This window comes from Xiphophorus hellerii, chromosome 6, assembly GCF_003331165.1.
Source record: "Xiphophorus hellerii strain 12219 chromosome 6, Xiphophorus_hellerii-4.1, whole genome shotgun sequence".
Taxonomy (NCBI): Eukaryota; Metazoa; Chordata; class Actinopteri; order Cyprinodontiformes; family Poeciliidae; genus Xiphophorus; species Xiphophorus hellerii.
In genome coordinates, this window is record NC_045677.1 from 29,914,775 (window position 1) to 29,936,323 (window position 21,549).

General features: G+C 46.2%; 1 protein-coding gene and 1 long non-coding RNA gene across 6 annotated transcripts in view; one reads left to right on the top strand and one right to left on the bottom strand.

The window, feature by feature from the left end:
• The window catches only part of lamc1 (laminin, gamma 1), a 45,905-nt gene that overhangs the window by 13,873 nt on the left and 10,483 nt on the right, over positions 1-21,549 (top strand). Inside the window, exons 2-11 of the mRNA XM_032564369.1 lie at positions 9,158-9,462; positions 16,433-16,563; positions 18,108-18,274; positions 18,993-19,181; positions 19,919-20,036; positions 20,287-20,385; positions 20,454-20,590; positions 20,670-20,792; positions 20,866-21,055; positions 21,153-21,265. Of these exons, the coding sequence (XP_032420260.1) occupies positions 9,158-9,462; positions 16,433-16,563; positions 18,108-18,274; positions 18,993-19,181; positions 19,919-20,036; positions 20,287-20,385; positions 20,454-20,590; positions 20,670-20,792; positions 20,866-21,055; positions 21,153-21,265 (1,572 nt within the window). The remainder of the gene's footprint in view (positions 1-9,157; positions 9,463-16,432; positions 16,564-18,107; positions 18,275-18,992; positions 19,182-19,918; positions 20,037-20,286; positions 20,386-20,453; positions 20,591-20,669; positions 20,793-20,865; positions 21,056-21,152; positions 21,266-21,549) is intronic.
• On the bottom strand, positions 1,650-9,185 carry LOC116721086 (uncharacterized). Of its 5 annotated transcripts, none has more exons than XR_004339500.1 (4): positions 7,091-7,940; positions 6,837-6,903; positions 4,652-4,958; positions 1,650-2,407 (listed from the first exon to the last, which is right to left on the bottom strand). It is a non-coding gene; the product is annotated as an uncharacterized LOC116721086 (long non-coding RNA). The 5 variants fall into 5 exon arrangements; XR_004339499.1 differs by lacking the exon at positions 1,650-2,407 and adding an exon at positions 9,089-9,185 and having other exon boundaries at positions 4,572-4,958; positions 7,091-7,625; XR_004339502.1 differs by lacking the exon at positions 4,652-4,958 and having other exon boundaries at positions 1,650-2,413.

The following is a 21,549-nucleotide window of genomic DNA, read 5'->3' on the forward strand; positions in this document are numbered from 1 at the left end:
TACTGGGCGAAGAGCTGCTGCCTGAAAACTGTTCATGCGTTTAAACGCAGCGTCGGCTGATTCTCCTTCTTAACATCAAAATTAAAATATTCATAAAGTTGCTCCATGTTTGCAAAGAGCTTGGAAGTAAAATTAGCTGTGAGCACTGGTGTTAGCATGCTAACTGGGTCGTCTTTGGTATCTTTTCATGCTATTAGCACGCTAACAAACGCTAACATACATCGACGTGTTCAAAGCTGTTTCCCCAAATCTTCCCAGTAAAGAAACGTTTCGCTACCAGAGCTGGAATAAATCCAGTAACAGATTACCGTTCTGCTGATTTATTTCCTCTGATTGTTAAACACATTTTACCGTTAGCATGCTGCGTTGCTAAGGCATCTGATCACCGTTAGCATAATTATGCTAACTCTTTACTCTATAGTATTCTTCTGTTAAAGTTGGCATAAAGAGTAAAGTCATTTAACTTCCTCGGCTTTCATAGTTTCACCAAAACTCAGCCGTCTGAAGACTTTCTGCCTGTTTTGTCTGCAGAGATCTCTGGGCTCTTCGGCTCAGACGTTCAGGGTTTAAATTAAAGTCGGAGCTCAAACCGTCCAGCAGCAGCTCAGAGAAACAAACTGAGGCAGATTATTGTTTATTTGTGAAACAGAGGAAGAGATCCTCTGAGCAGACTCGGATCAGTCAGCAGGATCTGAGCTTTTTAATAATCGGATGAACAGATTGTATCTGAAGAGGTTCCTTCAGCGCTCGCCTTGTTTACGTCTCGCAGATCTGAGAGAGACGCCCGACTGATGTGGGCTCGTATTTATCTTTTTCCTCCCTTTGCTCTGCTTGCATTTCACCTGGAGGACAGACTGACTGCTTGATCCTCCAGTCAGAGCTTTGATTTATTGATCACAATCAGGAAGACATTGTTGATCCTTCAGATTCTCATACAGACATGAAGATTTAGTTATAAATTAGTTTCTTGCTTTGTTAGTTTGTCTGATTTAATGCTCAGATGAGTCTGATTTGTTTCTTTTTGAAGAGAAGCTAAAACGGTTCTGATGAACCTGGTTCTGTAACAGAACCTGGTTCTGGTTCTGTTAACAGAACCCGGTTCTTCAGAATCAGGCGACGTCTCGAGGTCACCAGGTTCCTCTGGACTTCAGCAGAAGCAGCTGCTGCTTAACATTTATTATCTCTACAACTCAAAGGTCCACAGAGCAGAAACCCATAAACCTGCTGGAGGAAAGAAAACCATCATTTAGGAACCAACTGCTCATCTCATAAAGCACCAAACATAAATCTATAGCAGCCTTCAGTTTATGGATATTATTACACCTGAAAGAAGAAACCCAACATTTCACTCCTACAACGGTTTTTAGATATCATGTCTGCTAATAACAGAAATACTGAATTCTGACACGTTTTTCAACATTTGGGTCATTTCTTCTGATTTAAACCTGATCAGGTTTCTGTGGTTTAAATCCCTCGGATTAAATTCAGGATCAGATTAACAATTCCTGCAATAGGCACGCTAACCTTATTGTTAGCAATACGCTGCTAATATTAGCCCCATCTGGAGGATAATGATTTTTATTTTAAAATGTATTTATTATTGAATTGAGCAGATGTGACTTAAAATATAATAATAAAGACTCCATAGATTTATTTTTTGCATTTTTAATTAATGAATTTTGTGGCCCAGCTGTAGTTGAAAAGTTTGGATTCCTCCTGCAGGGGGCAGCAGCAGGTTTGGGCCCTGAGGCCCCTCACAGAGCTGGAGCGGCCCTGTTTTCAGTCTCTGGCCTCAGATTCACCGATGGGGGGGAGGAGCCTGCTGCTGCTGCTTCCTGCTTCCTGCTTCCTGCTGGGGACGTTTGTCCTGGTGTTGATGAGGGAGGGGGGGGGGGGGGGGGCTTCCTTGGTGGTCTCTGCTGTGAATCTACTACAAACAGAGAGATGTTTGGAGTCGGAGGTGTGTGTGTCTGTGTGTGTGTGTCCATTGCTGCTGAACCGTTGCTGTTAAACCGTTGCTGCTGAATTGTTGCTGCTGAATCGTTGCTGCTGAATCGTTGCTGTTGAACCGTTGCTGCTGAATCGTTGCTGCTGAATCGTTGCTGTTAAACCGTTGCTGCTGAATTGTTGCTGCTGAACCGTTGCTGCTGAATCGTTGCTGCTGAATCGTTGCTGTTGAACCGTTGCTGCTGAATCGTTGCTGCTGAATCGTTGCTGTTAAACCGTTGCTGCTGAATTGTTGCTGCTGAACCGTTGCTGCTGAATCGTTGCTGCTGAATCGTTGCTGCTGAACCGTTGCTGTTGAACCGTTGCTGCTGAATCGTTGCTGCTGAACCGTTGCTGTTGAACCGTTGCTGTTGAACCGTTGCTGCTGAACCGTTGCTGCTGAATCGTTGCTGCTGTTTCCCTGAAGCTCAGACATGATGACAGATGAACGTCGTTAAACTTTCTGCTGCGCTGAATTAAAAGGATTAACCAAGAAAAACTCACAATATTAACGTTTCATGTTCATGTGAAAGTTTTGCAAACATTTGAAGATGAGTGGATAATGTTTTATTAGATTAAATATTACATTATTACCTGATATATTAATTCATTTACCTGTTTTTTGTTTTTCCTTTTGGATCATGTTTAAGTTTTTATTTATTACTTTTTAAAATAATTTTTGGAGAAATTCCGATTCTATAATTTACTGTAGCATTAAAATATCTATTTGTTCATGCATTAGGCAGATATTAGTTATAATCTTTGGTTAACTTATTAAAAATTTCCCATTTTTTTCCAAACATTTTTTCTCAGTTCAGATTCGCTGTAGGGGGAAATTAGGACCGTTCCTCCCGAAAATGTTATTTTCTTATAGAAATGTTAAAAAATTGGGGATTACAAAATGAATCATATAGTGTTTATGAAATTATTTTAGCAGTAAAAATTAAATGTTCCCCCTCCCAGACCATCATAATTACCCTGAACCCCCCGGATCATGAAATGGTTCGTTCCTGTTCAGCAGTCAGTAGAAAACAAGATCCAGGTTACTATGGTGAGGTTACTATGGTGAGGTTACTATGGTGAGGTTACTATGGTGCTAATAAAAATAATAAAGTAGGTTTTCAAAATATATAGAGAGAAACAGAGACAGAAAATGACAAGAGTATCAATTTGTACAGTTTTCCTCCAAGAGAGGTGAGTAACTGTGATTATCAACCATTTAGCAAAGTTAGCTTAGCTACAGACTGTTGGCCTCCATTTCACTGGCATCTAATGAATGAAGGAAAGAATTTAACAACATATTCATATATTTAACTTGTCCCTGTACCTCTTACCACACTTAACAACAGGTGAGTCGGTCAGCAGCAGCTCTAACCCCGATACCAGCATAACCTTTAACCCCTGTCCCAGAGAAAAGGTGAGCAACACTGTGTTCAATGATAAGCTAGTTAGCATCATTCCAGGGAGTCTATGTGGATTTTTCCTGTCTCTCTACTCATTTTACAGTTACACAATAAAAACAATTTATTTATTACTGACAGAAATTCAAACAATCTTTATAAAATCTTCCATTAGCGGACGTAGCAGTGAGTGAATGAGGATGATTGACAGCGCAAAGACCGTCCTGGTTCTGATTGGTTGTTTTTGGGTCATTTCTTTACACAGCAGTGATTTTCTTCACAGATTATCTGTTCATGACAAACTGTCACAACATGGTGACAGTTTTCACCAATATGGAGAAAAGGTTTTATTCTGCCCTTCAATAAAATGCATTTTACAACTACAAGCATTTTCTGAGAAGTCTGGATGCTTTATGCAGACGTCTGGATAAAGTTGCCTGTCACTGTTGCTGGTGGGGAGAAACATTTCATTAAGCTAACACTAATAATAAAAAAAATTAAGCCGCCTATTTGCATACAGTATGTGAACTGCTTCCTGTTGTGCCAGTTTCAGTATTGGACCAACGAAGCAAAGCAGCTGCAAGATTTTAAAATTGTGACGCTTTTGATCGTTGAGTTAGACCACAGGTCTCAAACTCCAGGCCTCCAGTCGCTGTGCTGCAGTTTTTAGATGAGCCACAGGTACAAAACCCTGGAATGAAACGGCTCATTGCCTCCTGGTGTGGATCGGTTCTCCAGAACCTTAATTATTCTGTTCAGGTTCTGCAGCAGAGGCTCATCTAAACGTTGCAGGCCAGTGGGCCTCCAGGACTGGACACCCTGAGATAGACTCAAGAAATTATAACAGCAGCTGCGAAGGGGGGCCCAATTTGATTTTTTGTCATGGGGCCCAAGATTCCTGGCGGCGCCGTCTCAGTTTGTTGTTTTTATTTTCTTCACCTCAGATTTTACTTGATAATTTCTGACAGTTTAATATTTACGAGTTTCTTTGAGCTCCTCAGTTTGATTAAAGGCTTCAGGCTGCAGCTCTTATCTCTATAGGAGACCACACACACACACACACACACACACACACACACACACACACACACACACACACATATCCCCACACACACACAGAGACACACACACATGGAGACACACACACACACAGAGACACACACACACAGAGACACATACACACAGAGACACACACACACACAGAGACACACACACACAGAGACACACACACACACATAGAGACACACACACAGACACACACACACCGTCCAATCAGAGCGCCTGCTGGTCTGTTTATCAAACAGAATCTGGAGGTGACCTCATCCTCATCCTCATCTTCGTCTTTCACAGTTTGTAGCAGGACAGGCGTCTCTCTGACTGGATTGCATGTGACCTTTGACCTGAATGATCCAGGGTTCTGCTCCGAGTTCTCTGGGTGTTGCCATGTGGACCGGACCTCGTCCCGTTAACGTGTGACGATCAGATTCTCTCTGGACGCTCCGCCGATCTGACAACCTGCACCACCTGATGTCAAACCGGTTCTGACCCGACCGGTTCTGATCCGGTTCTGACCTGGTTCAGGAAATCAGATTTTTATCAGACTGACATTTACAAAAAACAGATTCAGTTTTTAAACTGAATTCTGACTAATAAAGGTAATCAGGACTCAACCTGCTGCTGAGTAATCAGATTACTCTGCAGCAGGTTAAACCTCAGAGTAATCAGATTACTCTGCAGCTCTCCTTGCTGCAGGCTGAGACCCGCTCTGGCCCGGTCCGGTCCGGCCCACTCGTTTAAAGTCAAAGCAGCCATTGTTCTCCGTCCCACAGAAGAATGCGATGAGGTCATGGGAGGAAACTGAATTGGACCGTAACCCCTCGTCTCTGCTTGGTCCAACCAGAACCAGAACCAGAATCTGATCTGCTGTGGTTCTGGTTCTGGGTTTCATCAGTCTGAAGGTTTCTGACAAGCAGCCAGCGCCTAAAGACACCAGAACCCGTCCTGTCCTCCTCCTGTCCTCCGTCCCTCTTCCCGTCGATGGAGACACATTCCTGCCGTGTCACTCTGTCCTTCCTCCCTCAGGCGGAGAAAGAAAAGCTGCTTCCTGCGGACGCCTGCGGCCTCTTTTCATGTCCAGACGGGAATCCGGCCCCCTGGGGCCCCTGAGGGGTCAGCGCTCCTCAATAGGCGGGTCAATGCGGCTTAAAGCTCCACCGGCTAATTGCCGATGTCGGCGTTAAACCAAGAAGCTGCTCTTTCTCTCTGGATTAAGGTTCGCTGTTTTTAATCCAATAAAGAGCCACTTCCTGTTTATTAAAGAGCCACTTCCTGTTTATTAAAGAGCCACTTCCTGTTTATTAAAGAACCACTTCCTGTTTATTAAAGAGCCACTTCCTGTTTATTAAAGAACCACTTCCTGTTTATTAAAGAACCACTTCCTGTTGAGGATGAAACAGGAAGAAGAACCTCAGACCTCCAGCTGTGATCAGAAAACGTTCCTGTGTGATCGGGTCAGAACCCGTCCTGCTCCAGATCCAGAACTGAAGACAGATTCACTGGAAGCGTTTAGAGATCCATTGGTGAAATTCTGCAGTTCTGCAACTGAAGATTCCAGGTCCTCCGACGAGTCCTCCAGGTCCTCTAGTCCTCTAGTCTTCCAGGTCTATCGGGTCCTCTAGTCCTCCAGGTCCGCTAGTCCTCCAGGTCCTCTAGTCCTCCAGGTACGCTAGTCCTCCAGGTCCGCTAGTCCTCCAGGTCCTCTAGTCCTCCAGGTCCGCTAGTCCTCCAGGTCCTCTAGTCCTCCAGGTCCACTAGTCCTCCAGGTCCGTCAGGTCCTCTGGTCTTTAAGGTTCTCACAGTAACTGTCTGATTTTTCATTGCTTCTCGTTTTTCTGCTGATCTTTAGGAGTTTTAGAAAATGGCCGTGGTTTCTCATGATGTTCTTGTTGCTGCTTCAGCTTTTATTTTGGCGGGACCAATGCTTTACTAGTCAGCGTTTCCTCCCAGTCTGCTGAGTGAGGCTGCACAGACGCTCTTTGTTTTCCAAGCTGTGAAACTTTTCCTCTGGTGAATATGCTGGTTGTTCTGGAGGAGGAAGAGGAGGAATCCCTGAGGTCTCTTTGGACTCGTCCCGACCCACATGATGTTTGAACAGCCGCCGGGTCACCTGGTGTCTTCCTGCCGCCGGAGGCTCGTTGTTTCTGCTGTCGTCCAATCGGCCGCCCGTGTCCTCGCTGCTGTTTGTCTCCTGCTGGCAGAAGCTTTTGTCCACCTGTGAGGACACGGAGGCGTCTGGTGACGGAGCGATGCCGCTTGCTGTCAGACGCCTCTTCATGCGTCAAGCTGCTTTTGACAACTTTAAAACCGTTTAGGGCATCGAACCTCCGACAGCCACCTCTGGGTTAGTGCCAGAAATCGACGCAATGCATGATGGGAACAAACTTTGTTTACCTGTTTCTGTAAAAACGACCAAGAGCTTCAATTACTGGAGGTCAATCAGGAGCCGTCAGGTTTCCTCCTTCAATCATAAAAGTTTTTAAAATGTTAATATTAATGTTAATATATTAATAATTTATTAACATTAATTAATATTAATATTTTCCCTCCAGTTTCAGATTCAACCAAACATTTATAACATTCAGGGAAACTGTTTCGTATTAAACTCACAACTTTTAATTAAAATAATAAAAACAAAAGTTTTCAACCTGGTGCCGTTTCATTCCTGGTTTCAGACCTGATGCCGTTTCATTCCTGGTTTCAGACCTGCTGCCGTTTCATTCCTGGTTTCAGACCTGGTGCCGTTTCATTCCTGGTTTCAGACCTGCTGCCGTTTCATTCCTGGTTTCAGACCTGGTGCCGTTTCATTCCTGGTTTCAGACCTGCTGCCGTTTCATTCCTGGTTTCAGACCTGGTGCCGTTTCATTCCTGGTTTCAGACCTGGTGCCGTTTCTTCCGGACCTCCTCAGAGGTTCTGGTTCTGATCTGAGCGGGCTTCCTGATCCGTCTGAGGAACTGAAACTGTTTTTGTTGGAAACGACTCCTTCCTGTGGGCTGGAGAGGTTTTCCCTCCCTTGCTTTAAATAGGACCTTCTGCCTTCAGGTGTCTCATGTCCCGGTTTCCTCTCAGTCGGATCACGTTTCAGCTGTTGGGTTTGTTTTTATCCCGGAGGTTCTGCTCGACCCGAGTTCTGCTTCCTGTTGCTGTTTGATCCCAACAGGAAGAGAAACGTTCTGCTTGACCTGAAGAACATTTCATGTCTGAATTTGGTTTTCTGCTCTGTTCTGTGGCGAACGCTGAAGCTGCAGTTTCAGTCATTAATGCTGAAACAGCAGCCAGCTGCAGAGTGGTTCTGATTCTGATTCTGGTTCTGGTTCTGGTTCTGGTCTCTTCACTCTGATAAAATATAACTGGTGTTTGCAGTAAATCAGGATCCAGCCTACAGTTAAATCCTTCTTGTTAACCTTGACCCATAAAGTTCATCTGCCCACCAGAGGGCTGCTGGCACGTGCACACGCTCACGTGCACACGCTCACGTGCACACTCTCACGTGCACACGCTCACGTGCACACTCTCACGTGCACACACTCACGTGCACGCCCCCACGTGCACACTCTCAGGGTGAGGTCCCCGGCTGTTTGCAGCTCTTCATGGTTTCCTGTCATAAACTGCAGCCTTTGTTCGTCCTATCAGCTGCTTCACCTTTATTTGCGGTTGATGCGGGGGCCCCAGGCCTACCCTCCCAGGAGCCCAGCCTCCCAGGGGTCTGACCTCCCAGGAGCCTCCCAGGAGCCTCCCAGGGGCCTGGCCCCCGGGGCCCCGACCCCCCATCAGCTCTCTGTTGACAGAACAGATTCTTTGGCTGAGCAAACAGCAGAACCGCCTGCCGTCATCGCCCGCGATCCGGCGGCGGCTCCTGGACCTGCTCAGACCCGCCGGGACCGACTCTCCTGACCCAGTCCGCTGCTTCGTCACGCTCCGACGGCTCCCTGCATTCCTGCTCAGAACCGGGCCGACTGCAGCGATCCGGGTCTCGGGTTTCTGTCAGATTAAAACTGAAATCTGGTGACGCCTGAAACACCTGATTTCACTGCAGGAGCTGAACGTGAAGCGAGTCCAGTCAAAGATTCATCCCGGTTCAGAACCAGCAAAAGTCGGAAGGTCCAAAAGAATCCTGCAAACATTTTCTGAAACAAAAAACTGACTTGATATAAACTCATTTCACACTAAATGAATAGTGAGATATGAGACATTTACATATTGAACTTTTACTGACGAAATGTTCAGGATTTTCTCTGAGAGGACCAGAACCAGAACCAGAACCAGAACCAGACAGGACCAGGTAGAACATCACAGTGGAAGAACCAAGCTTCAACTGTTTTATAAATAATAAAAATCACCCAGGGAAACAGATAAATTTTTAAAACTTTTTTCTGTTCTTTGGTAAATTTGGTTATGAACCTTCAGGTTTCAGTCGTCTGGTTTGGGCCGTAATTAATCCACATTTAGGTCTAATAAACGTCTAAAACTTGTTTTAGACACTGAAAAAACTTTCACTTTGAAACAAAATATCTAATAAAACTAGCCAACACGTCTAGCAATTATTAGAACATATTTTTAGTTTTTATTCAGTTTTTGGTTTGTTAATCATGTTTTCTCCAGTCAGTCATATAACATCAGCCTGATGTCTGTAAAATCTCTTTACCTTCATTTTATTGGAGACTGCGGTTCACTTCCTGTTGGGTTACATTTCTGCCTCCATGTCTGTCTGCAGGTAAGGCCTTCGACATCACCTACGTTCGGCTGAAGTTCCATACCAGCCGTCCGGAGAGCTTCGCCATCTACAAGCGGAGCAGAGAGGGCGGCCCCTGGGTGCCGTACCAGTACTACAGCGGCTCCTGCGAGAAGACTTACAGGAAGCCGAGCCACGGCTTCATCCAGACCGGCGGCGACGAGCAGGAGGCGCTCTGCACCGATGACTTCAGCGACATCTCGCCGCTCACCGGAGGAAACGTGGCCTTTTCCACGCTGGAGGGCCGACCGAGCGCCTACAACTTCGACAACAGCCCAGTCCTCCAGGTCAGAGTCGGCTCTTCTCTGAAGGTCCCAGTTTGGGAGAAAGCCTGAAAACATCGAATTATTCATGTGGAATGAAGCTAATGTTGGGTTGTGCAAACATGATTTTAGCTGTTGGTTCAGAGCTGCAGCTGTGGGAGCAGAAGTTATTACAAAACTTCAGCTGTTACCATAAAACTTCAGCTGTTACCATAAAACTTCAGCTGTTACCATAAAACTTCAGCTCTTACCAGAAAAGATCAGCTGTTACCATAAAACATCAGCTGTTACCATAAAACTTCAGCTGTTACGATAAAACATCAGCTGTTACCATAAAACTTCAGCTCTTACCAGAAAAGATCAGCTGTTACCATAAAACTTCAGCTGTTACCATAAAACTTCAGCTGTTACGATAAAACATCAGCTGTTACCATAAAACTTCAGCTGTTACCATAAAACTTCAGCTGTTACCATAAAACATCAGCTGTTACCAAAACTTCAGCTTCAAAAGAAAAAGTTCCCTGAAAACCAGAAATACTCATAACGCAGCAACAGGGTCAGATGTGGGCAGTTTGATTAAACGCAGGTTTTCATCCTGAAGTTGAGGATGAAAGGATTTTAATCAAAGGATCCAGTCAAAGTTTCCTTACTGGATTCCCAAACCATCTCAACTGGCATCCACTCTGGGAGGAACCCAGCTCCCAACCGGATCTGAGGGTTGTAGCTCTACGTTCCTCAGGTTCGGCTCTCTCTGGGCCAGGGCTTTGAGGTTGCTGGTTCCAAGCCAGCCAGTGTTGCTACTAGGAGACTCCCCCAGATTTCCCACCGGAGCGTTTGGCTCGCCTCACCAGCAGCTGGAGCAGTTCTATCGTTCTTCCTCCTCCTCCTCCTCCTCTCGGGGTTCCTCCTTCCTGCTGTTGCCTCATAACTGGAAAGCAGATTGTTTTCATTCTTCTCTTTCTTACACAATGTTGTGAAATTTTTCCAGCTCTTCTCAGACTCAGGCGCCTCCAGGAGTTTATTTTCCTCCAGTTGCTGGTTTGATGTGAACCCATCTAGTTTATTGGCATCGTTACACTGAGATGTAAATAAAATGTTTACATCACTAACATTAAATGTGCTGGCCGTTGGTCCTGGTCCGGTCGGGTTCTGAGGAAACCGAACGGACCAGGACCAACTCTCCGTTTGTCTCGTTGGTTCTGAAGGTCCAGGATGCTGCACTCGGTGTGACCCGGTTTGGAGATTACTGGACCATTTTAGCACTGTGATCCTTTTCTTTCCCAGATGTTCTATTGTTTTGGGTCAAGGTTCTGTTGATGACCCGGTTTGGGCCGGGCTTCTGCTGTTAGAAACCTTTGGTACAGATGAGTTCACGGTCCAGTCAGTGACCGGAAGTTACCAGAACCAGAACTGGATCTGCTTTGGACCAGATCTGGATCAGATCTAGACCGGATCTGGACTGGCTCTGGACTGGATCTCAATCAGGATCTGGATCTGGATCTAGTTGTCGGACATGTTGGTTAGTCACCAACAGCAGCTGGATGACGGTTCCCATGGCAACATCTAATTATGTTGACGATTGCAGGATTGAACCGGACCTGGATCCGGTCACACCTGTTGCTCCTCGTCTGACGTTTGGTTCAGTTTTAATCTGCTGCAGCAGAACCGAGGAAATGATGGAAACCATCAAACGTCCAGAGCTGGTCCCAGTTTCTGGACGTGATGGTGTCACGTTTCAGGGTCTGTGGTTCCACCCAGGTGGAGGAACATGGACCGGGTCTGGTCCTGACCTACATGGACCGGGTCTGGTCCTGACCTTCATGGACCGGGTCTGGTCCTGACCTACATGGACCGGGTCTGGTCCTGACCTTCACTGACTGGGTCTGGTCCTGACCTACATGGACCGGGTCTGGTCCTGACCTTCACAGACCGGGTCTGGTTCTGACCTTCACGGACCGGGTCTGGTTCTGACCTTCACGGACCGGGTCTGGTCCTGTCCTTCCCGGGTCGGATCCGCCATCCTGTTGGGTTCTGCCTCTGTTCCTCCTGAACTTCGTCAGAACAGATTTAGCTTCTGCTGCTCAGCTTCAAACTTCCTTATTTGACCCGTTGGCACGAAGCTATTTATACCGAAGCTGGACTCTTTCTGAGGCGTCAGCCGGCCGCCGCCGCCGGCTCTGTGACATTCCTGCCGCCTGTCGTCTGCAGGTCCGGATTGGGAAATAACCACCAGCTGACCTGCCGGGATTCCCAGCTCTTTAACGCACCGGCGGACGCAGAGCCGCTGTCAGCGGGCGCCGGTTCAATTCCCAGCAGAACAGAGTCATAAAGGCCTGACGAACGGATCAGAGCTCTGCTTCATCAGTCCAACATTTCCCCATTTTACAGCCTGAAACCGGGTCAAGCTGGGCTCAGGTTTACAGCTTTGTTCCTTCACGCTGCACCCAGGCGTTCAGAAGGAAGTTCCTCAGACATAAACTCACCAAGACGTTTCATACTGAATTCCTGTTCCTGCCTCTGGTTTCCACAGCTGAGCCCAAAACAGCTGAGCGCACGACGGGAAAACTATAAACAGGTTTCTAATTTTAATAAAACATTACCAGATCACACAGAGGTCGTCTGAAAGGTCACAGCCTGCCACAGTTACTGGTTTTTTATAGCAGCGGGTTGATAATTGATCTGAAATGTTGACATCTTAATTAGATTTCTCGGTTCTGTATGAAACAGTTGGACATTTTTGGCATCTTTATTGTTTCATCAGTTTTATTCATGTTGGACGTCTCTGGATGTCACAGCTGTGCTTTAAATGTTCCCTTGGTGTCTCTGTGTCATGGTCTCTATCTAAACGCCGGCTGAGCCAAACTGGCACATGGTGCATAGATAAATGTTTTCAGGATGCTGAGGAACCAAAACTTCAATCTAGGTTGATTTAACCCGTTTGACTGAAAACACACTGTAAAACTCCAAACTGATTACTGAGTTTAAAAGCCTTAAAGTCACTTTAATTCACAAAATCTCAACATTTTCCTGGTTTAAGTTCAGAAGATGATGAAGCTTCTGCTGAATTATAATGATTTGTGATTTTAGAATAATTTTGAATTCACAACAATAAGCTGAGAGCATCTCTGTTGGTATGCTAATGTTAGTGTTAGCATGCTAACAGCGATGTTAGCATCAGTTTGCTAATGGTAACAGGCCACATTAGCCTGCAGTAAACATGTGAGATACATTTACTGCAGTTCTGATCAGTTAGTTGAATAAATAAATATATCAATAAGTTATAGAAAGTATTTATTCCAGAAACTCTCTAATCTGAGGGATTAATTCACACTGATGTTACCAAGATTTTATTTCTGATAATTATGACAGTTAAGATCAGATTATTACATCAGTTCAATAAAAAACATTTTAGTACAGAAATGTGGGATTAATGGAAAGATTTTTAATGAACATGAATCAGTTTATGATGAAACGTCTGAAGTTTCTGGTTCAAAGAAACAAAAAGCCAATAATTCAAATCTGAACCAGAAAAGATGTTTCATGTTTCAGCTTTTCATCCGTTCAGTAAAATCTTATTCATTCATTCATAAAGAACTTTCTAAGTTAAAATAATACTTATGAATCATATTTCTGGTTTATGTAAAAATCCTTCAGTTTCCAGCCTGACCTTTGCTATGTGAGTGACACCAGAGGAAAGGTTGCTGGTTCTAATCCCTGCTGCGTCTCAACCGGCCCGGCTGCAGCTGGAACGTTTTCCAGACAGGAAGTGGAATCCTGAATCCTCCCAGCTGTGAAAACGATGACGGATCTGAAGTTCCTGTAAAACAGACCAGATGCTTCAGGTCACGGCAGAGAAAACAGAGAAACTCTGAAACGTTCCGAGTTTCGTCTGATTCTGACTGAATCTTTAATCAGATTATCTGGTTTAATTTCCTGAATGATGCTTCCTGGAGGCAGAGAGGTTCTGGTTCGGCCCGGCTGAATGTTTCCGGTTCCTGCAGGATTTTTTCCTCTCTGCTCATGACGGACGGAGAACAAATGTTCTGAGATGATTCAGAACCGGTCTGGACCCGCAGCTGCCGGCTTGTTCTGCATGAATCCTGACAGGACGACGACAAGAAGTCCTCCAGCTGCAGGTTCGCCTGGGTCCAGTTCGCCTGGGCCCGGTTCAGCTGGGCCCGGTTTGCCTGGGCCTGGTTCGCCTGGGCCTGGTTCGCCTGGGCCCGGTTCGCCTGGGCCCGGTTCGCCTGGGCCTGGTTCAGCTGGGCCCGGTTTGCCGAGTCGCTGCCAGAACCAAGTCGCCTTCAGAGTTTGGGTCGAGTCAAAACGTGTTTCAGTTCTTCACTCCATCGTCAGCCGGTCCCAGGTCAGGAAAACGAGTTTGGACCAGAAATGAGTCCAGATTGTTTTCATGATCATTTAGTAGAAACATTTTATTTTATTTTATTTTATTTTATTTTATCTGGAGCTGCTCATCGCTTAGAATGAGCTGGAGGCCAACGGAGGAAACGAGTCCAGATGATTGAATCTAGTCCAGGTCCGGAACCAGGTCCGGGTCCAGGTCCAGGTCGGGGTCCGGGTCGCTCCTGCTTCCGGACCGTGAAGCAGGACCAGATTTTTTGGGTCAGATTTTGCTGACTCGGCTGATGGCGGTTCCGGCTCCCTGGAGGACGGGAATCCCAGCCGGTTTCTCCTGACTGGGCCGGGATGTGATCTGAACCTGAGGAAGTCCGAGTGCCCCCTGACCTCTGACCTCTGCAGGTCCTCTGACCTTTCCTGGGAAAGTTCGGTCCTTACAGAAATGACATCAATGTATTTCCTGCTCAGCTTCAGAACCGCCTTCGTTTGTTCGGATCAGATTATTTCTGGAGCAGAAATACAGAAATACTGACTGGAGAAATGTTTCCCAGAACTTCCGGGTCGAAACCAGAACCGCCTCAGACTGAGACTAGCAGCAAAACTTCACCGGGTCAGGTCCGGACCGAGTTACTACAGTTTGGTGAGCGAACCAGAACCCGTCCAGAACCTGGGTTCCATTCGCAGACACTCTGAACCGCTGTGTCCGATTCACCTCCTGCCGGTACCGACCCGCTTTCCCACGAGGCTCCGGCCAGACGTTGAGCAACGCTCAGAAACCCGGCAGCTGGTCGTGACGAATTCCTTCGTCCCGCGTTTAAATCATGGAGCTCATAAAATAAAAACTGTTATTTGATTTGGTTCCATCAACTTCCCAGAGCTGCAGAACTTCCTGTCAGAACCTTACAGAGGATCCAGAACCTTACAGAGGATCCAGAACAGAATAAAGAACAGCATTCTGTGTCCTAAGGGAAAAATTACCCATAAAATTGTGTGGTTACTAAAACTGTGATGGAATAATTTCAGTTAATTCTGATTGAACAATGATTATATTGAAGAGGCTCATTTAGATCCATGTCATTAGTTAAATACATAAAATCACAATTTAAAAACAGTTTTTGTATTTTTTCTGGTTATTTTTGTAGATTAATTTGTTTTTGTTAAACTAAATAAAATCTGAAGTTGTAAAAACTTTAAATACTTTTCCTCAGCTCTGTCCTTCCAGATATTTTGCAGTCGCAGTGAAACAGTTTAATGTTGGTAAACCAGTTTAACATCAGTAAACCAGTTTAACTTCAGTAAACCAGTTTAACTTCATCAAACCAGTTTAACGTCAGTAAACCAGTTTAACATCATCAAACCAGTTTAACTTCAGTAAACCAGTTTAACATCAGTAAACCAGTTTAACATCAGTAAACCAGTTTAACGTCAGTAAACCAGTTCAACGTCAGTATACCAGTTTAACATCAGTAAACCAGTTTAACGTCGGTAAACCAGTTTAACGTCAGTAAACCAGTTTAACATCAGTAAACCAGTTTAACGTCAGTAAACCAGTTTAACGTCAGTAAACCAGTTTAACGTCAGTAAACCAGTTTAACATCAGTAAACCAGTTTAACTTCAGTAAACCAGTTTAACTTCATCAAACCAGTTTAACGTCAGTAAACCAGTTTAACATCATCAAACCAGTTTAACTTCATCAAACCAGTTTAACTTCATCAAATCGGTTTAACTTCAGTAAACCGGTTTAACATCAGTAAACCAGTTTAACATCAGTAAACCAGTTTAACATCAGTAAACCAGTTTAACTTCAGTAAACCAGTTTAACATCAGTAAACCAGTTTAACGTCAGTAAACCAGTTTAACATCAGTAAACCAGTTTAACGTCGGTAAACCAGTTTAACGTCAGTAAACCAGTTTAACATCAGTAAACCAGTTTAACGTCAGTAAACCAGTTTAACGTCAGTAAACCAGTTTAACGTCAGTAAACCAGTTTAACATCAGTAAACCAGTTTAACTTCAGTAAACCAGTTTAACTTCATCAAACCAGTTTAACGTCAGTAAACCAGTTTAACATCATCAAACCAGTTTAACTTCATCAAACCAGTTTAACTTCATCAAATCGGTTTAACTTCAGTAAACCGGTTTAACATCAGTAAACCAGTTTAACATCAGTAAACCAGTTTAACATCAGTAAACCAGTTTAACTTCAGTAAACCAGTTTAACGTCGGTAAACCGGTTTAAAGCTGCAGAACCTTTCCTGACCCGATTCTCTCTCAGGTTCAGGCCAACATTAATCTCCAGGTTTCTGTGAGTTTCTGGTCTCAATATGAGGATCGGAGGCCGAAGCCGTTTCCCTCCAGAGTCCAGAAACGGTGATTTCTGATAAAAACTCCTTTCATTTCATTTTCCAGCCTCAGACGTTTATCACTTTTAGCATCTGTGACACGCCGCCTCCAGACGGAGCATGTTGCATTTTCCTACATGCTTGAACAGGAGAGGGGTTTTGGGGATTGTTCAGGTGGCTGCAATTCACACTTTTGGCTTTTAGATAAAGTCTGTTCATTCCCACTGAAACGCTGTGAGCCGAAGCTGCAGCCTGCATGTTTGCTGTAATCGTCCGTGTCGTCTCCGTTTAGGACTGGGTGACGGCCACAGACATCAGAGTGACCCTGAACAGGCTCAACACGTTCGGAGACGAAGTTTTCAACGATCCCAAGGTCCTCAAGTCCTACTACTACGCCATCTCTGACTTCGCCGTGGGAGGAAGGTAAACACGAGTTAAACATTCATCTGACGGCCGGGTTTCTGCAGGCTTCTCCAGCCTGCTCAGACAAAAGAGGCCTCCAGTGAATGGAGAAGTGGGGTCAGGTGGATTTATGGGTCCTGTGTGGTCCGCTGCCCCGACGCCTGCCTCAGCGTTTACATGGGGTCTCCATTTCCCGCCCGGCTGCGGGGAAGCGGTGAGGACAGCCATTACCAGAGTGTTGAACACAGAGCCTCTGCAGCCATAATCTGTTTGAAATGTAGAGCAGATTTCCATTACACATCCAGCATTCCTGACATTCCTGGCTGGCAGGGCCGGATTACGGGGAAACGGGGACGGGGCGGGTCGGGGGCCCTGACGGACCGGAGGCTTCTCTTACCCAGGCGTGGTCTCTGAGCGGACTTTACCTCCCGGCTCCTCCGGGCCGGTCCTGCTCACCTTTATGCTGCTGGTTGAACTTTAACCAGGATCCATGAACTCATCCTGGTTCTGAAACCCTGCAGGCCTGATCTGCTGCCTCAGTTCAAACAGAAACAGATTATTAACTCCTTAAGGCTTACTGGTTTAATGTAAACCAGTTCAGTTTAACACCAATATTTACTGGATGATGTGCAAAATTATTTAATATGAACAAACTACTTTAGATCTGTTTTGTTTTGTAAATTAGATTTGGTGGAAATCATTGATAATCATTAGTTTATGACTCAAGAAACAGAAATTAAGTAAATGCACATTTAGTGACAATTTTTACCTAATTCAAAAAATAGCTTTGTAAATTTAATCTAATAAATGTAGTTAAAGCTCAAAGTTTACCTGCTGGCTTAAGCTAAGCTAACAGTCTGTAGCTTAGCTGCTAAACATTTATGTTGCCTAAAGTTAAAATCATGTCTAATTTCTAACATTAGTTTAATAGTCAGAGTTTGATTAGAGTTAACTGCTATCAAAAGCTAGCAGAGCTAGCAGGTTCATGCTAACAGCTGTGTTGTAAAGAAAAGTCACAACTAAACTATAAAAACCAACTAATTTAGCTGAAAAACAGGGATGGACAGATGGACGGAGTTTTTCCACTCCTGATTTCTGTTTGGTATTTCTTGTGATTATAGATTTTGTCGGTTTTGCTGTTTTCATGAATCAGTGTTTGCATCATTTCTCTGAACGTTTGCCTGAGACGACAGAAACGTGTGCAGCTCAGGTTTATCGGATCTGAGCTCCAGACCAGCGAGGCTCTCCGAAGTTCTTTCTGCTGTCAGACTTTCCACGGCTCTGTGCCAGGAAACTCCTGAGAGGCTGAACAAGCGCCGTCCTGTTGGAGCCGTTCTTCCACCTGAGGAGGTCGAAGCAAACCTTCAATCACCGAGCGGAACAGGCTCTTCCCAGAGCGGCTCAAAACTCGATGACAGATTTCACAGCAACAGGCTGCGTTCAGACGACACGTCTGATGATGAAATGCTGTTTCTTTGTCAGGTGATGTGCTGAGTGGTGTGTCGTCCAGGTGTAACGGGTGTGTGTGTGTGTGTGTGTGTGTGTGTGTGTGTGTGTGTCGTCAGGTGTAAGTGTAACGGCCACGCCAGCGAGTGTGTGAAGGACAGCGGGGGCCGGCTGGTCTGCGACTGCAAACACAACACGGAGGGCGTCGACTGCAGCGTGTGCAAAGCTTTCTTCAACGACCGGCCGTGGATGAGGGCGACGGCCGACAGCGCCAACGAGTGTCTGTGTGAGTCACCAGTTACCGACCGAAACCGGCCCAGAGAGCGGACAGCTGCGCTGGCCTCTGGCCAGGTCTCTGGGGGATTGTGGGAGTTGTAGTTCCTGTTTAATGCAGAGGCATGACTAAGTGCTCACTGTCCCACACTGCAGGAAACATGAGAGTCAGGGAAACTTTTCCAAAGGCCAGAAATCACCGTCATGTTGATGAACTGTTTTAGTTTCATGACTAAAATCCAGAATTATAAAGAAAATATAAAAGGAAAACAGAAGAGTGACGACGTTTTGATTGGGACACCAAACTCAGACCTTAATGCAGAACTCAGTGGTTTAGGAACAACCAGCTCTACTGGTTTTAATGGGAAGACATGAGAATGAGAGATTGGAGACTTAACAAACCTGCACCCTGCCCAGGGATGTAAAAGCTCTCTGTGTCTTTACTTCACCTGAGTCAGGACTGACCAGTGGAGTTCTGCTGTTTCTGCTCCAGTTCTGACCAGCATTATGACTCTGACTGATGCCTTTCTGCATATTCAGGAGGCCTGCTGCGGTTTTGTCTCATGTTCTGTTAAAACAATATTTTTTTTGCCAAGGAAACAGAAAACAGCTTGTCCACAATGAAACAACACGAAGACAGACTGTCGTTTCTGTTGAGGGTTCCTGGCTCTGAGTTTGATTGGGTCTGGATGTTGGATGCATTCAGGGATTGTTGTGTTTCCGTGTTTCAGCCTGCGACTGTAACAGGAAGAGCTCAGACTGTTACTTCGACGCCGAGCTGTACCGGGCCACGGGTCACGGAGGTCACTGCAGGAACTGCGCCGACAACACCGACGGGCCCAACTGTGAGCGTTGCCTCGACAACTACCACAGAGACCAGAGCGGCAACCGCTGCCTGCCCTGCAACTGCAACTCCATCGGTGAGTCCCGGCAGCTGGCTGCATAAACAGCAAATTAATCCTTTCATCCTGGGAGTGAAACGTGGATGATGGACGCATGAATCTGCTACGCCCACGCTCTTATCTGACAGGTCAACCGGTTCATTTCAAGTCTGAGGAACAGAAACTGTTGCATCAACTCTGCACTATAAACTCACACAAAACGGCTCAGACGGCAAATAAGTTAATAAATATAAAACCAAACTGTAAAACATAAAGATCATAAACTTGATTTAAGAACCTTGAACTGAACAGAAAATAGAAACAGGTTTCCTGAAGACACAGCTGTGTTTTCTGCCCCCTGCTGGTCATTTCAAGAATATCCAGATAAATGTTTTCCATTTATCTGGATATTCTTCATATCCATGGCAGCTCTGTGTTGATTATAATGTTCTGCTTCTTTCTGGCATATTTGACATCTTTACTTGTTGCTTTGATATTTTTATGGGTTTTTATGGGGACAGTTTTGTGGATTTGTTTGGTGTTTGCATCGTTTTTAGCTCTTGTTCTGTTTTGTATTGAGTGTCTCTGTCTGCATGTATCCTGTGTTCAGTTTATTGGATTCTTTCTCAGAGGAAGTTCCTGTAAACCTGGTTGTGTGTCCTCAGGTGGAATGAGCTTTTCCTGCTCTATTCCAGCCTCTCTGCTTATTTCATTGACACTAACTATCTATGGGAGGTTAAAGGTCACCGAGCTGACGGCCGTTTGTTTGTTTGCAGGTTCTGAGTCTCCTCAGTGCAACAACAGAGGCGTATGCGCCTGCAAACCCGGAGTAACCGGGGAGAAGTGCGACCGCTGCCAGCCGGGGTTCCACAGCCTGACCGAGGCCGGCTGCAGGTAGGCAGCCGCCGCCGCCGCCGCCGCCGCCGCCTCACCTGGACACAAACTGCCTTAAAGTGGAACAGGATCATGACAGAGTGGGAAACTGCAGAGTTAGTTTCTGAAAAGCAGGAATGAACCGAGTCTGATCTGAGCTGCCTCAGGAACTGTGTCCTCTGAGCGCCATCTGCTGGCCACATCGTTGAGTTTGGGTCGTTTTGTCTCGCAGAGCTTTGTGGGTGAATTTAACCCTGTGCTTGTCTGCCAGGCCTTGCAGCTGCTCGCCGTCAGGCAGCACCCAGGAGTGTGACGTCAACACGGGTCAGTGCCGCTGTAAAGACAACGTGGAGGGCTTCAGCTGCGACAGGTAAGGCCCGCACTCAGGTTCTGTTCCTCGTTAAGACAGTCTTTATATCGACCCGTCTGTCCCTCCAGATGTAAACCAGGTTACTTCAACTTGGACCCCAACAACCCTCAGGGCTGCACGGCCTGTTTCTGCTTCCAGCACTCGTCTGTGTGCGACAGCGCCGAAGGCTACAGCGTCCACACCATCAGCTCCACCTTCGACAGAGGTGAACTCCGCCTGCAGCCCAAACTCTGGGCACGCTAACCCTCTAGTGTCAGCTTCTGACTTCCTGTTCCTGTTTGCAGGTACAGAGGAGTGGAGCGGCCAGACGCGGGACGGATCCACCGTCTCTGTCCAGTGGTCTCCCGCCGGACAGGAAGTGTCCTTGGTGTCTGAAGACTACCAGCCCCTGTACCTGGTGGCCCCAGGTACCGGACCCTGACCCGCCCGGATCCTCCGGTTCCCCTCAGAGACTCACTGCTGGTGTTTTCTGCTCCACAGAGAAGTTCCTGAGGAATCAGATGCTGAGTTATGGACAAAACCTGAGCATGACGTTCCGAGTGGAGCGGCGGGACGCCCGGCTGTCGGCCGAGGATCTGATCCTGGAGGGGGCCGGCATGAGGCTGGCCGTGCCGCTCATCGCCCAGGGCAACGCCTACCCCAACGAGAACATGCAGACCTTTGTGTTCAGGTGAGACCAGCCGTTCTTGTTCAGAGAAGATTCCTCAGCTCTCTGTCGGTCCTGACTAAATGAAACCTTTCTGGTTCTGGTTCTGGTTCTGGTTCAGGCTCCATGAGCAGCCAGGTTACCCCTGGAGACCTGCCATCAGTGACTCCGACTTCCAGAAACTTCTCCACAACCTGACGGCCATCAAGATCCGGGGCACCTACAGCGAGCGCAGTAGGCGTCTCACCTTCCTCACCTTCATCACCTTCCTCACCTTCCTCACCTTCCTCACCTTCATCACCTTCATCACCTTCATCACCTTCTCACCTTCATCACCTTCCTCACCTTCATCACCTTCATCACCTTCCTCACCTTCCTCACCTTCATCACCTTCATCACCTTCCTCACCTTCATCACCTTCATCACCTTCCTCACCTTCCTCCTCACCTTCATCACCTTCATCACCTTCATCACCTTCTCACCTTCATCACCTTCCTCACCTTCATCACCTTCATCAC